The sequence below is a fragment of the Chenopodium album genome, chromosome 5 (genome assembly GCF_948465745.1).
Source record: "Chenopodium album chromosome 5, dcCheAlbu1.1, whole genome shotgun sequence".
In the NCBI taxonomy this organism is placed as follows: Eukaryota; Viridiplantae; Streptophyta; class Magnoliopsida; order Caryophyllales; family Amaranthaceae; genus Chenopodium; species Chenopodium album.
The window spans coordinates 63234762-63251029 of NC_137838.1; the positions used below are offsets into that span (position 1 = coordinate 63234762).

The 16268-nt window shown below is 34.2% G+C and overlaps 1 protein-coding gene and 1 pseudogene across 1 annotated transcript; one reads left to right on the top strand and one right to left on the bottom strand.

Moving 5' to 3' along the window:
- The first annotated feature begins 6637 nt into the window (after positions 1 to 6637).
- Positions 6638 to 8507, top strand: LOC145630850 (jasmonate-induced protein homolog). Its single transcript, XM_081682996.1, has 3 exons — positions 6638 to 6769; positions 6899 to 7314; positions 8168 to 8507. The coding sequence occupies exons 2-3, from the start codon at positions 6910 to 6912 to the stop codon at positions 8366 to 8368; spliced, it is 606 nt and encodes a 201-aa protein (XP_081539122.1). The 5' UTR covers positions 6638 to 6769; positions 6899 to 6909; the 3' UTR covers positions 8369 to 8507.
- Positions 8508 to 9067: 560 nt separating this feature from the next.
- Positions 9068 to 12761, bottom strand: LOC145632995 (disease resistance protein RPM1-like; annotated as a pseudogene).
- Positions 12762 to 16268: the final 3507 nt, after the last annotated feature.

Genomic DNA, 16268 nt, shown 5'->3' on the forward strand with positions numbered 1-16268 from the left:
AGAGTGACATAAATGTTATACTCATACATTATCATACTTTAATAGTCCATCTGTCCCAGAATCATTGAAACAGTCAAACATTGCACACATGTCGATAGACTAGTTTCCCCTTAATTTTCCATAGGTAGATAGTAATGAAAATTAGGAAAATTTGCAAGAAACGTCCTTTTAAGGGATCGACCTTGTGAGAAAGACCCTTTTATAAAAAAAAAATAAAAAAAAGGTGGCACAAAGGGTCCTTATATCCCATTTGGGTTGTGGGGACGTCCGTTGACCAAATTTCGACGTTGACTAGAATTTTTCTGGCCAAAAGTTACCTTTTTTTTCCTTTTTCCCTCGATTTCCCCCTTATAAAACCCTAATTTCAGGCCCAAAAGTTTTCACAAATCTTGAATTCTTATCCTTGAAATTACTTTATGATTACTTTGGGTCTGAAATTAGGGTTTCGTAAGGGATAAATCGAGAGAAAAATAGGGAAAAGGAAAATGCCGGGAATAACCCGACCTTTGGCTCATCCGCTCAAAATAATCTCACCTATTGATTATTTTTAAATAATCCGACCTTTATATCCAATACGCTCAAAATGGTCCCGAGTGACCAGTAACCGGTTGAAGAGATAATTTTTTTTAAAAAAAAAATGAATTATTTTACACTTGTCACAACTTTATTTGTTCAAAAAAAAATTTTAAAAAGTAAAAAAAAAAAAAAAAACACCATCACCTAACTACCTAAGCCACACCACAGCCACCACTATTCCCCACCACCACCCAAACCCAGACCTCAGAACCACCAACCCACCCAAGACTGACCGAGTTCCCACCGCCCCAGAAACTAACCGAGTTCCCACCGTCCACCGCCCCAGAAGCCGACCAAGATCCCACCCCTGCCAAACAATCCCCAAACCACCTTCAAAAACCAAATCCAAAACCACCTTCGAAAAATTGAAAACCCACCAAATCGTCTTGAATTAAGGTCGGGAGGAAGGCGCGGTGGGACAGGGAAGATCGGCGCGGCCGTAAAGACGGGGAACGGGGAGGGGGCTAGGATTGATAGGATCAGCGGACAGAAAAGCTCGTCTATGCATATCATGCCTGGATATTTTGGGAAAGGGAGGGTGTTGGTGGTTTAAGGGAGGGGCCGTCGTGACGTCAGCGCCAACGCTAGAGTTGGAGTTGGGAGCTGGTGCTTTTGTGATAAAGTTTCGTTGGTTATTTCGCGAGGGAGAGGGAGGGAGACGGTGGTTTCGTGAGGGAGGGAGCGGGGGTTAAGGGGAGGGGGTTTAGGCGCACTGCTGACGCCGGAGGTCTAGGTGACGGGAGCGACTAGGCTGGGGTGTCAGGGTTGGCAGGAAGGCTTGGGGCTGGTGGTGGTATTTTAACTATTAATTTTATTTATTTTAAAAAAAAATTAAATTTTTAAAAATTTATTTTATTTTTTTTTTATTTTTTTGACAAATCACAGAGCGGCACGTGTCAAGTAACTTGTTATAACAGGTTACATGACCGGTTGGGACCATTTTAAGCGGATTAGGTATAAATGTCGGATTATTTAAAAATAATCAATAGGTGGGATTATTTTGAGTGGATAAGCCAAAGATTGGATTATTCCGGGCAATTTTTTCAAGGAAAAAAAAAATTAGTAACTAAAGTTTTCACGTGCATAATAATTTGGCCGAAAAATTCTAGTCAACGAGGACTTTGGTCTATGGACCCTCCCCACAACCCAAATGAAATATAAGGACCTTTTGTGCCACTTTTTTTTTTTTTTTTTTTTTAATAAAAGGGTCTTTCTCACAAGGTCAACCACTTTAAAGAACCTTATTCGCAAATTTTCCTGAAAATTATAACAAAAAATTATATCACGAAACGTTATATCAATACCGATCTAACAATATATTTTATGAATAGTGAAAAATAAAAAAGTCAAAGTTAATTTATATATGGATAGTGAAAAAAAAGCCTTGTCAATTATTCTGGGACGGGCGGAGTAATTTGATTTGTTAGAACATAATTTTTTGTATGCACCCTGTTGTATTGTGCGGCAGGAATTACTCGAGTTTCTTAAATTTGTCGAGTTGCCGGGGCTACTCGATCAAGTTACTCGGTCAGGGGTTACTCAAGTTACTTGGTAAGGGGTTACTTGAGTTAATCCTGACCGAGTAACCCCTCGAGTAATCCATGGCCGTATCCCTCGAGTAACCTTGATCTAATCGAGTAACCCCTGACGAGTAACCCTTGAGTGAGTAACCCCTGGCCGAGTAACCCCTTATCAAACTCCTTAAGTAACCCCTAACCGAATTACTCGAGTAATTCATGAGTGAGTAACTCGAGTAACTTATGACCGAGTAACCTTTAACCGATTAACTCGAGTAACGCACTCGAGACCCTGACCCAATAACCCCTCAAATATAACCCTTGACCGAGTGAACCCCTCGAGTAACCCCTGTCCGAACCCCTCAAGTAACTTTTGACCGAGTAACCCCTAACTGAATAACTTGGGTAACCCCTAACAAAATAACTCGGGTAACCCGTGCCACACGGTGTGGCCCGCTGCACCAAAAAGTTGCTGATATGTAGTCCGTATGGTGTGTGGTTGGTCACATCATTTGGTCATTTATAAAAGAACAAAGTAACCCCTATAACACTAATCAAGTAACCCTGAATGAGTAACCCATATAACACTGACCGAGAAACCCTATAACATTAACTTTGTGTTAGGAATACAGGAAAGTATATTATTGTGATATATTTTCCATATAGATCTTATGATATTATATTTAGGATAATAATATATCTTAGTGATATTCTAAGACAGGTTTATGGAAGTTTATATGATAGAGTTTATATTGTGTATGCTTTCTTTTGTAGGCTATAAATATTAGCCAAGATCATCAATACAATTCAAGCTATTCTCTCATAAATAATTTGTCATGGTATCAAGAGCAGGTTAAATCTTGGGACCGTACAAATTCTCCCCCTACCGGTGGGTTAGAATATCAAACCCACCGGTGGGATTCATAAATTTGCTTCCGCTATGCAATAATATTGCTCTTTGAAATTTCTATTTTTTGATTTAATTTTTTTTTTTTATGGAATAACCATGTGATGCGTGTGTTATTATTGGTGTATGTGATCAATATGAATGATCATATGTGATTTGGTTAGGTTGCAGTGTTAGAGTGTGCTTCCTCTAATATTGCATCTCCATGGAGATGAAGAAAAGCCATGTTTGGCGTTTTTTTTATTAAAAAAAAGTTTTGCAGAAGACCACGGACACCAGCGAAGGGCCTGACAGAAGAAGATTACGGACACCAGCGAAGGGCCTGGCAGAAGAAGATTACGGACACCAGCGAAGGGCCATGGCAGAAGAAGATTACGGACACCAGCAAAGGGCCGTGGCAAAGAAGACCACGGACACCAGCAAAGGGCCGTAAGAAAAAGACCATGGACACCAGCAAAGGGTCATGACAGAAGACCATGGACACCAGCAAAGGGCCGTGGTAGCAATTCAAAAGTTCGTTTTTTTTTTAAATAATAATAAAAAAAATTGAAGGCAACATCAACAGAGAGGTGCAACTCGATCGACTTCAAAAAAGTGCGAACAATCGTAACGTTCGTGTTACTGTCGTTACGATTGCGGGAGGGTGTTAGGAATATAGGAAAATATATTATTGTGATGTATTTTCCATATAAATCTTATGGTATTATATTTAGGATAATAATTTATGTTAGTGATATTCTAAGATAGATTTATGGAAGTTTATATGATAGAGTTTGTATTGTGATGTTTTCTTTTGTAGGCTATAAATATTAGCCAAGATCATCAATACAATTCAAGCTATTCTCTCATAAATAATTTGTCACTTTGATATTGGGAGTTGCGAGTGCGAGATTCAGTGGGGCGGTGGTCGTCTGTTGTTGGCTTGCAGAGTTGTGGGTGTACGAATTTGGTGGTGTGAAGTAGAATTGTGGGCTATTGATCATGATTTGGCGCGGCTGCTAGACTAGGTGGGGTACGAAGGGTCAGCAAATTGACGATTAGGTGGGGTACGAAGGGTCAGCAAATTGAGGATGCAATGTGGGAATGAATAAGGGATGTTTTATGTTCGGTGATAAAGGTCGGTGGGGACAGGAAAGGGGTCGGGCACTGCTCCGGCAAGAGTAAGGGGCTGGTTTTTATCGGGAAAGATGGAAGCTTTTATTTAAAAATTTAATTTATTGTTATTTAATTTGTTTTTTATTATTTTAAAAAAAGCCAATAAAAAAGGGACATATGGCAAGTTATTTTCTAAAACAAGTTACTAAAATTAACAAACAGGTTAAGGGATTATTTTCAGCAGATGAGTAGCAAAGGTAGGATTAAATTGTTTTAAGAAAAAGTGATAGGTGGATTTATTCTTTTAATTTTTCCAATATATTATTATCACACTTTGAGTGATGGAGAATCTGAATATATTGACAACGACGTAGCTAGTGCTTCGATTCTTATCAAGAACATTTATTTTCCTTCGTTATTTTTTTTCTTTAGTATTCAGAGAGGCATAAGGGCGGGTGATGAGAATCGATCTCAAAATCTCTTTGAAACCATGTGCGAGGGGAGCTCTAACCCCTTAATCTACCGCTGACGACTATCATTTTCCTTTGTTATTTTGTCTTCTTAACTTTGTTACTTTTTTTCGTTTTATATTTAATTAACATGATATGAATAACATAAGAGCATCTTTTTTTGATGGTAATTTAAGCAACAAAATTTTTTTAATTTGCCTTGTCATATTAAATATCTAAGACATTGGCGTAACTAGAAATTTTGTATTAGTTAGCCAAAGCTAGGATCAATTTGGTTTATTTCTTTTGTCTCAACAGTAATTTAAAATAATTAATAGTTTAGCTAACAAGATTACAAGATTCGAACTTGCAACCACATACTAGATAATTTCTTATTTCAACTAGACCAATCACTAGGCTAAGTATATTATGATAACATTAAGGGCATGTTCTGATTTACTAGAAACAGCTGAAATGAACTGATTTGGGCTTAACTGAACTGGACTTATTGGAGCTGAATTGAACTGAGTAAGGCTAAAATGAATTGTTTATGAGAGAAAAAAAAATTAGGAAATAAAGTGAATTGAACTGATTGGAGCTGAACTGAACGAAATCAAACTAAACTGAACTAATTAGAGCTGAACTGAACTGAGTTGAAATGAAGATGAACATAATAGACCCTAAGTATAAGAATTTAATGTTACTCCATCCGTTTTTTTTTAAATGCATCACTTTGATTTTTACACTATCCACATACTAAGGTTGACTTGATTTTTTTCACCTCTATAAAATAAATAAATGTTATTATATAATATATCATTCGATTCGTCATAATGTCTAGTTTCATAATATAATTTTGTTATAACTTTTACTAATTAACAATTATCGATATTAATGGACAAAATTGCGTCTCAATAAATATATCAGTCAAACTAATGAAAATAAAAGAAAATAGAGGAAGTATTGGTCGTGGCCTACCCTAGCCCCCCTTGATTCCTTCCCTGTTCAAAGATCCAACACTTCCAAGTTACAATATTCTTCAATGGTTGGCTACAATACCTTATAAGTTGCATAAATTAATTATTACTTACTTTAATTCAATCAATACTTGCTTTTAGTTAATCAACATTTTACAAGTGGTGTAGCATGTTGCATGTTTTAACTACAAGTAAATAATGTTTCATTACAATGTTTATTAGCTACTTGCTGTATATCTTAAATAATAACTAAAATGGGGTTTTGACATCAAATTTATTTAAGGATCTTTTTTCTTGCGAAGATATATGCTTCGTATAAGCTAGTGAAACAAAAGATATTTTAGCTCCTTATGATAAGAACTATAGTAGTTTAGTTATTGAGGACTGAGCGGATGGGTACTGGGTAGATCCTCTCTTTTCATCTCTATATTTTTCTCCTATTTTCCACAAGAAAGTACTTAATAAATATTTTCTCCATTCTATTAGTTTTACAATAGTGGACTTTTTGCACTATTCATCACTCTTGTTTGACCATATAATATGATACATTAACCATCATATACTTGTGTGAATCTTGTTTGTCTCATAAATTACTTTCACAATATCAACTTTTTATAGTTTTTACTTTTACACAAATATAGATATTTAGCATACAGTATGTGATTTAAGATGCGTAATTTCATCATTGTTGCAATATTAATAGAATGAAAAAAGTAAATAATAAATAAATAAATCTCAGTCCCTCACAATATCCCTTTCTTCTTTCGCATCCCCTTTCTTTAAATTCCCTAGTCAATGAGTATCTTCTAATCTTCTTTCCTTGTTTCTATCCTACTTACACGTATGTATGAATGTATGATGTATCCCATCATAATATTTATATTGACTGCTTACACGCTTGATTCCGCGAGGTACTTAAATTAAATAATGTATGAATACTTAAATAATGAAATTGGATAAATGTTTGATTCCGTGAGGTACTCAAAGTCTTAAATAATGAAATTGGAATATGATACTTCAATACGTTATCATTACCTCCGTTTTTTATTATTTGTAATGATTATATATTTTTACTCTCATACTTTATATTATTAAATCGTTGTAAATAATATGAAACTGAAATAATATTTATATAAGTTTCTCATTTGACTATGCATCACATACACTTCTATAAATACAGAAATTGGTTACACCAAAATATATTGCATTGAAACGCACAAACTTCCTTTAACTATTAAGCTCATTACGGTATTCTTTCTTTCTTTCTTTTCCTAGTTTCTATACCTCTATATTGATGTTAGCTTTATACTTCCTAACTCATTTTATTTTTTGTTCCTTGTAAATAAATATGTAACGCTTTTTGACGAACATATATAGCTAAGGTAAGAATGACTTCAGTTCAAGTGGATGCTCAATTTAATGGCAAGCAGAAAGCAGCAGTCGAAAAGGCGATGCAAGAGGCACAAACTATCCTAGCAAACAACGATACTGTGAAGGATGAGCAATATCTGCTGGTTGCAGTAGGAGGTGTTATGCAGAATTCTCAACACCGGCCAATAAGGCTTATGAAAACCCATGATGTTAAGGGAAAATTCGTAGCCAACCCTCCTGGCACAATCGGCGGAGAAGATCATGGTGCGTTTGTACACCAAGGTGCTACTTCTCAAGGACAACTTCAAGTGATTGTTGGCTCAAAGTGTGCAATCGTTTATGGTACCTTTGACAGGTCTTTTCCTGGTCTTGGCTATCTCTTGGCTTGGGACAAACCCGACAATTCCGATGAAATTAACAAGGTATGACATTCAAATAAGATATATATGTACGCATACATATAAGGACTTGTTCTCTTCACCTGAAACAAGGAGATCTGGTTTGATTTTCATAAGGTCTGATCTAAATTTTTATTAATAATTTGACTAAATTTTTACCGCATTTTAATACTAATCTATAAAGAAAAACATTATCAAAATGGATGTTGTTAGATTCATTTCATTATAAACTTTTCAAATATGTAATTTTCATAATCTTTTGTAATACGCAATTAACGGTATTAAGCAATAAGTAAATGATAATTAAAGGTTCTAATTTGAAGTGATAATGTTCCTGATCTGGTTTGATTTGATCTGAATTTATTAAGAAATAAGTAAGGGTTTTTCTAAGCTATACCCCTAAGGTAGTTGAGTTTCTAATGTGTGCCCATACTTTTTCAAGTTTCTAAGCCGTGCCCTTCAACTTCTTATCAATACTAAAATGTACCCTTATTAGTTATTTAAAAGTTAATTGAGAGTATGATTTCATGGCTTTAGATTTTTTTCTCGTGTCATTTCCTTACCTTTTATCATCTTTTTATTAAATTTATAGTTAACTATAGGTGACGTGGAAGTCCCAAGGAGGGTACCATTCATTAATGGTAGTGAGTTGAGGGGCACAACTTAGAAATTTGAAAAAGCATGGGTACACCTTAGAAACTCGACTACCTTAGGGGCATAGCTTAGAAAAACCCAATAAGTAATAAGTACCTGAAATAAGTTGAAAAGAAATCTACAACAATGTAGTGTGATATTATGGAACAGAGAGTATATGCAACCATGTAGCACGCAATTACGAGGGAACAAACAAATGAATTAGTTTTCACGATGTTTGCAGGTGTATGTGGAAGCTGGGGATCCTTACAAGCTGGAGAAAATGGAGTGGAGTGAAATTGAACCAAAACTAGATGCATCCACCAACACAAGTACCTTCGTCGATGCTGAGACAGGTACTTCAGCAACAGCTGAGATCAAGGACAATGGCAATAAACGTGCTTTGATTGCTGCTAGCTTCGATCGTTTCTTACCCAAGGCTTGATTATTATATCATGTCAACCAACTTTGCTATAACTTTCCAAGGGACTTGTTACTTTTAATTAATCTTGTAACCTGCCTTTTCTATATTATGCAACTATTACCATGTTTATGAATAAATAATCCCCCTTGTTTTTTTTTTTTTTTTTTTTTTTTTTTTGAAACCTCCTTGGTTTAGATAATGATGTCTATTACTAATTTACTATAATCTATGTTCACCTTTTTCTTATCTCAATCCCAATTCTTTGATTTTGCACTTTCATGGTTAAGCAATACTTTATAATGTTTCATGCATGAGTTCAAATTGTTAGAAAGAATGGGCATAAATAAATGTAATGCAAATAATTCATTTATTTGTTCACCTTTAATTGCAAGATTTCGAATTTTATGTCTGTTGATGCATTAATGTCACTATTAATATATAACAAAAAATTATAGAATTTTCAGAGTCAATATATGAATTTAGGCTAATCTAAATCGAGAAATACTAGACCGACATAATCATCAACAACCTTTGTGCTTTTATAGTGCAGAATAGTCGTTACCCTTACCCACGACTACTCATTTCTTGAATAATATACAATCTCCTCATTGTTCATATAATTATCTCGTTTGACAAACAGCTAACCAACTAATCTAACTGATCATCAACTCATATACATTATCAATAAAATCTAGAAAGACAAATCAATTAACTAGTTTCTTAGAACTTCGAAGATTTGGTACGACTCATAATACGAGTGTTTAACAATGTATCACTTGCTTTCCGAATTTGATGTGGAATATCCTCTAGATTGTAACAAGTATGATATTCAGCTACATTAAGCTTTGGAAGAGCGTTTTCCCCAGCTTTTAACGTCTTCAATTTCCTTAGCCTAATAATACGCAACACCTCCACTTTCTTCAACCCTTTGTACCCAAAATCCAAGACCATACCATCATATGCATTATCAAGTTCAAGCACAAGCAACTCTTGCACAACTTTAAGCTTTTCGAGTGGATCGTTCGTAAACCCGGAGTTTATCAACCGCAATCTTACCAAATGCTTGAGTTTATGCACCCATTTTGGCAATTCATTTCCTACCAAAGGCCCCTTCAAGTAAACCCTCTCAAGAAATTCAGGAGGAGATATTAAGTTGCTCAAATCAAGAACTACTTCTTCATCATTAACTTGAACATTTTCATTAATCTCAATACTACTTACACTCAATGATCGAAGTTGTATCATGTTTTGCAATGCATTACATAATGTTTTCCCATGTTCCGGCCTTAGATTTTTGATTGCCAACCTTCTCAATCGCTTTAGCGTATCTAAACCGGGCACCAGAGTAGGCGAACTTCCATCCACAAATGCTAGCTTTTGCAGCTCCTTGAAATTATTCAACACGCCTTCGTGTATCCTTATTGGTACCATCTTTTCGTCTTTATAATTGCATACGAGTAGATGTCGGAGCTTCTGAAGGCGGTTAATCCCTTTTGGGAGCTCTACTACATCCATTTTCTTGAGATCTAAGGTTTGAAGGTTCCAGAGTCCGCCAATAGATTCAGGCAGCTTCTTGACCTTGGTGTTTCTCATACATAAATAACGCAAGTTATGTAGCTTTCCCACCACTTCGGGGACATTAGAAAACTCGGCATTTTGAAGGTCTAGTACTTTTAGCCGGAATTCTGCTTCCTGGAATGGTGATGACCATGAGATAGGAAATTTTTCGAGGCGGGCAAATGAAAGGATTGAACGGACACTTGGGGGAATGACAGTATTTGGTGCATCCTTGTGAATCGAAAGCCTTCGACATTGATTGTTTGTACTTAATCTATTTTGTGGTAACACTTGACAAAAACTTAACTCTGCCAACTTTGGTACCATTATATGTTGCCACATACATGGAATTATTAGAGTCCTGTTTCTTCCTGTTTCGTCGCTCTTCAAGAGATGAACCATACCTATACATATATAAATACAAGTATCTGTATGTTAGCAATGGAACAATTACTTATCAAACTATTGAACATGTAGTTACAATTGAGCTAGATTTTTTTCCCAATTTTTACTTATTATGTTGTACAGCTTTTACATGTATGATATAATTGAAATTTACTCATCCTCGAGTTACCTAGTTTATTTGAATATTTGATAAAACGTACCTCTAAACAACACCTTTTTTGTATGGCTAGACACACTGTATGACTGGGTTACTTATTCAGGAGTTACTCGGTAAGGGGTTACTCGGTAGGTTATGAGTGAGTTAGCTTGGTTGGTTAGGGTCTTAGGAATTACTCAATTGGTAAGTAACCCCGGCCACACATTGTGGCCCAATCAATCACATATAAAACTTAATTTGTGACATTTAAATTAGTTTATGCTTCAAGATCATACCTCTTTCGACAAGTTCATTGAGATATTCTTCAGCAGCTTCTTCGCGAGTGTTATGATCCTTAGCTTCTACAAAGCCCTCAGCAAGCCATAAACGAACTATTCTCATTCTTTTGAACTTGCAGCCTTTAGGAAACATGCACAAGTATAGAAAACATGGCTTAAGATGATAAGGCATTTCATGGTATCCGCTTAAGAGTAAAACTTCCCTGCTCCAGCTTGGCGAAACAGGATTGATTTGAAAATCATGATACAACTCAATCCATTTATGGGTGGTCGAGAAATTTGCCCCAACTTTCTCAATTAAGAAAGGCAAACCATCACACTCTTTCACAATTGTATCCCTTAAACTTTTCAGCTTTCGAGGACACTTTCCTTGGTTTCCAAATGCCTTCTTATTGAACAGAATTTTAGCATCTTGTTCAGATAAAACTTGAGGTTGTAGGCTTCACCATATGAAGATGAAGTCTTCCAATAATTAGCAATGCGTTCACTCTTTGTTGTCATCAATATTCTACCACCTTCGCTACAACTTGGTACTAGAGTAGCCTTGATGATCTTAGACAACTCCTCCATTTCCGAGACATCATCAATAACCACCAAGTACCTATATATATACAACAAGAAATTGCTAATTACATACAACTATACAAGCATACATATTTGAGCATTCAGCCATCATTTTTTCATTAAGAATTCATGGGAATGCTAGTATATGAAGCATACAAATTCATATTTGGGGTTATGTTGCATTTGAGCTAGAGTATTCCTGTCAATTTTCTCATATTCAGAAAATCAGAGTAAATACTGAATAAAATCAACAACTCTGTTCATATACAAGTTCATGAAATGTAAAAAGAATCGAGCAATTATGAGTTACATACCTGTTTTTGGGATGATTTTTCTGAAGGTAATTCCTTAAACCATCAACTATAATCACTTCAGAAACATCATTATCCTGTAATAATCCCTTCAAATAACTTATAGATTCGTCGTCTACAACTGCAGCACTCGAGCTGGTTATGAATTGTTTAGCTAAACACTTGAGAAGATCCACTTTCTTGTAAGGCTTGGTTGCTGTGATCCAAGCATAACAAGAGTGTTAGGAATATAGGAAAATATATTATTGATATATTTGCCATATAGATCTTATGATATTATATTTAGGATAATAATATATCTTAGTGATATTTTAAGATAGATTTATGGAAGTTTATATGATATAGTTTATATTGTGTAGGTTATCTTTTGTAGGCTATAAATAAGAGCCAAGATCATCAATACAATTCAAGCTATTCTCTCATAAATAATTTAGCAAAGAGAAATGCTTCCGAACATTCTCTTTCTCATACAATTTCTGAACAAGGGTCGTCTTCCCAAGTCCCGGCTGACCCCAAACAGCTAACACAAACTGTCCTTTACCATAAATCTTATTCTCTAAGTCCAACTTCTCAATCACTTTAGATTGACGATTCTTAAACCCTACAAAATCTTCTTCATCCTTATAAAGTGGACAATGTCCAGGGTCATGTAGGACTAATCCTAGTTCTTCCTTGAGTGTAAAAATCGACTCCTCGTAACCTTTTCCATTTCCTTTTATCTTTTCCATAGCCGTTTTAATCCTTACAATTGAACAAGCGATCCCACGTTTATCCTTAAACTCGTCGACTTCCTTAGAACTTCGGTCTAATAATCCCCATATTCCCAACAGGCACCCTGTGCTGTCTTCTTGCTGGTTTTCTATTTGATGAGTTGATTCAAGCAGCTTATATTCGTCAATGATATCTTCAACTTTAAAAACCAATGCTCGTAAATTACTCAGTTTCTTAAGTTGCTCCTTTGTTCTGTCCACCTTTACCTCGGCCTTTTTCAAGTAATCTTTCGCGATATCCATTTCGTTTTTGATGTCATCTAGTAATTCAGGGACACTCTGAAACTTTTGTGTCTCAGCTTGTAGTACAGGAACAACCTTTTCCATGAGAAAACTCAGCAATTTATCTGGTATTGGTATTGCTAAAGCCATTTTGTCCAACTCTTATTCTTGTAACTTTGTACTGCAAATAGATAAAGACATTGGAGAAATTTATTATCATTGAGACATTATTACTAAAGAATTCTTTTTTTGAAAAATATGTATGTCCCATGAATTGTGTTGGATAGAAACTCTCTGAGGCATCCTTTAATGTTTGCCCCATTTACATTAATCTATAATAACTTAATCTATAGCTTATAAACTACTACATGTTAGTAACACTTTTGAAAACTGAAAAGAATCATTATGAAACTATATGGTACGACAAATGTAACAAGATCCATCATTTTTTTTTTATTTTTTTTTACATAGATTATTAGAATATGTAGTAACAGTTTTTTAAACCTTTCACTCTCAATAGGCATTATATGGATCAAAAATTGAAGGATAGAAGAAGTAGTAAACTTAAGCATGATAAGAAACATGACACTAATTAAGGTAAGGCCAATCACTATAGGCAGACTGAAAAGTAGAAAAAAAAAAAAAAAAAAAAAAAAAAAAAAAAAAAAAAAAAAAAAAAAAAAAAACTAGATGCATTGTTGTTAAATTATGTAAAATAAAATTAGAAATTTTAAAAAACAAACACGGTATTTTGAGACACCCAAAAAAGAATGTTGGCGCAATAATATTAAACAAAAGATAAATAAAATAATGATAAATATTAGATATATTAGAATTACATATTTAAACTGTTAAAAAATAAACCAAACCAAAAGTTTAAGATAATTGTTAAGGTCTAGGAATAGCAAGTTTTATACTATATCATACCCCTTCACAAGTCTTGCCACACTAGCACTAAGGACCATGAGGCCTGCAAATAGGAGTTATACTCTATTATCATTCATAAACAATGTGAATTTTATAAGATCTTTTGGATAAGAAGATTCAAAATTTAGATAAATATCAAATTAGACAAGATTATAAAACTTCAATTCATACTAATTTAAGCATGATACTCCCTCCGTCCTTTAATAGAAATCTAATTCTAATATTTATTACGTACTCACATAATAACGAGAAATGGGCTTTTACTTTGTTTCAAAAAAAAAAAAAAAAAAAAAAAAAAAAAAAAAAAAAAAAGAAGAAGAAATGGGCTTTTACTTTAGAAACAGAGAGTAATAATTTATAAAATTATATTATTAGAACACTCAACTAAAACGAACTCGTCCTAAGAGATGGAAATTGAGAGGTGGCACAAAATGACTAACTTGTCAATTTGCCATCATAATATAAAAAAATTACATGAAAACCTAAAAAGTATCGATAAGGAACTAAGGCTTGTTAGGGAGTTAGATGTTAGCTGTTAGAGGTTAGCGGATTGAGTGAACTTAATTATTTGACTAACTAATTTGACTAACTGATTATATTAGTTGTTTGTGTAAAATTGTTTGGTAAGTAACGGTTAGCTGTTTCATAGATAAAATAACCAAAAAGCTATAGCTCTTCCAAAAACCTTCTTATATGAGTTTTTTAAAAAGGAGCTTTTTCATCCCCAAACTCTCTTCCAAACCTCTAACTACCAAACACGTACTCTAAGTAGCTTTTTGAGTTGGTCAAACCTCTCCTTCTTCTCAAATCTCTCTTTTTCCCTCAAACCTCTAACTCCCAAATACCCCAAGGGCCATAGCAATAAGAGGTTTGTTTAACCTTTTTAGAAGACAAACCTCTTATTGTTTGGAAGAGTAGAAAAAATGTTGATGTTTGTAAATTCAAACCGGTTTGATTTTGCCTCCCTTTGTTTAACATGTTGACAAGTGGAGTTTGTTGGGCCCAGTTTTTTCTTTTTCTTTTTCTTTTTCTTTTTTTTTTTTAATAAATTTTCTTTATTTTTTGTTTTGACGAGTTTAATGAGTTGTGTTGACAGTAGGTTTTATACCAGTCATTGTTATTAAAATCGCAATTCAGATCGTAGAATCGTACAATTCTACGATCCTAATCCACCTAAACGATGTAAATCGCTGGTAGAATCGTTATGCTGTGGAATCGCTCATAGAATCGGTAGAATTGGTTAGAATCGGTGGAATCGGTACCGATTCTATGATTCTATACCGATTCAACTCCTGCAAAAAACCTGATTTTTGGAAACCCGTAACTTTTGATTCCGAAGTCGGAATTAGGCTTATAATATGTCATTGGAAAGCTCTTGAAGACTACTTTCTAATAAAATTAGTTTCGTACCTATATCATTTATATATTTTATGTTATAGACTAAAGAGTGTAAGGGTGTCATAGTTGAACCTAACTTTAGTGAATGACTTACATATTATTCAATCTAAATCATAATAAAGCTTATAAAACATCAATTTAAATAACTTTTAAAATTCTATCCAACCATTTAAATTTTATGGGCATAAGAATGTATTCATGAGTCTCATGCACTCAACTTTGGGCATATAAAAACACTTTTATAACATGAGTTTGTTGTAGTTGTCATTCTTTAGCTATCTCTTTAAATGAACTAACTTGACACTTAGTTTTCTATCATTATTGGATTTTTTTTTTTTATTATGCATGGGTCTAGGGAAAACAACTTTACGAGTCGACAACGTTATTTTTTTCATAATTTAACAACAACTGTAGTGTACTCTCATGGTTAAGAATGTGTGCCAATAATCCGACTTTGTAGTTATAGTGTATTGTTTGAGTTATGCACGTGCGAAATTACTTGAAAAACTATTTTATGTTTGTATGTCAATATTATGTTATTAACAATATATATTATTATCATTCTCATTGCTATAAAATTATGTAAGTAGTCATTTGTTACATTTTAAAGCCCAATTTTACATTTTGAAAGAATCGTACGATTCTACGATTCGATTTTACCGATTCGATTCTACCCCACTCACAGATTCAAAGTAGAATCCCGATTCTGATAACTTTGATACCAGTATATAAATATTTGAACAAGTTTATCTATGGTTGATAGTAGGTTTGTTGGATGAAGATCAGAATTTATATGATGATGTGGCAAGTGAACAAACCCTATGTCTATTGCCATAAGGATGCTAGTACTTGTTATTTATTCCTATTTACATCCCTATAGACAAGACAATAATCCATACTTTCATGAATCCCCAACAACATTCTAAGTTCTAATATTCATTCCACTCTCAATTTCTGAAAACACTCAAACCCCTGATCAGATGCCCTCTAACGAATTCCGATATACTATATATATGGATATTGTAACCTTAGACATGTAGCATAAAAAAATTGCAAGTTAAGCAAATAAACTCACCCCTTTTCAAACCACTTTTCATTGAGCTTCAAATTACAATGTACTAGCACAACTTGAATTTAACTAGCTTAATATAATTTCAACAAAATTACACACACACACACACACACACAAAAAAAAAAAAAAAAAAAAAAAAAAAGAAAAAGAGAGAGTAAGATACCTGGTATCAAAGATGTGATGATCAATATATCAAAGATCTGGTAAACCCGACCCGTGGATTGTTGCAAGGTTGTTGGAGGTTTTGGGTTTTAGCTTGT

What these genes read in the sequence shown, in the direction of transcription:
- LOC145630850 (XM_081682996.1), top strand. Translation starts at nt 6,910, where the DNA reads ATGACTTCAGTTCAAGTGGATGCTCAATTTAATGGCAAGCAGAAAGCA. An exon ending in ATTCCGATGAAATTAACAAG is followed by an intron (nt 7,315 to 8,167) that starts GTATGACATTCA and finishes CGATGTTTGCAG; the next exon opens with GTGTATGTGGAAGCTGGGGA.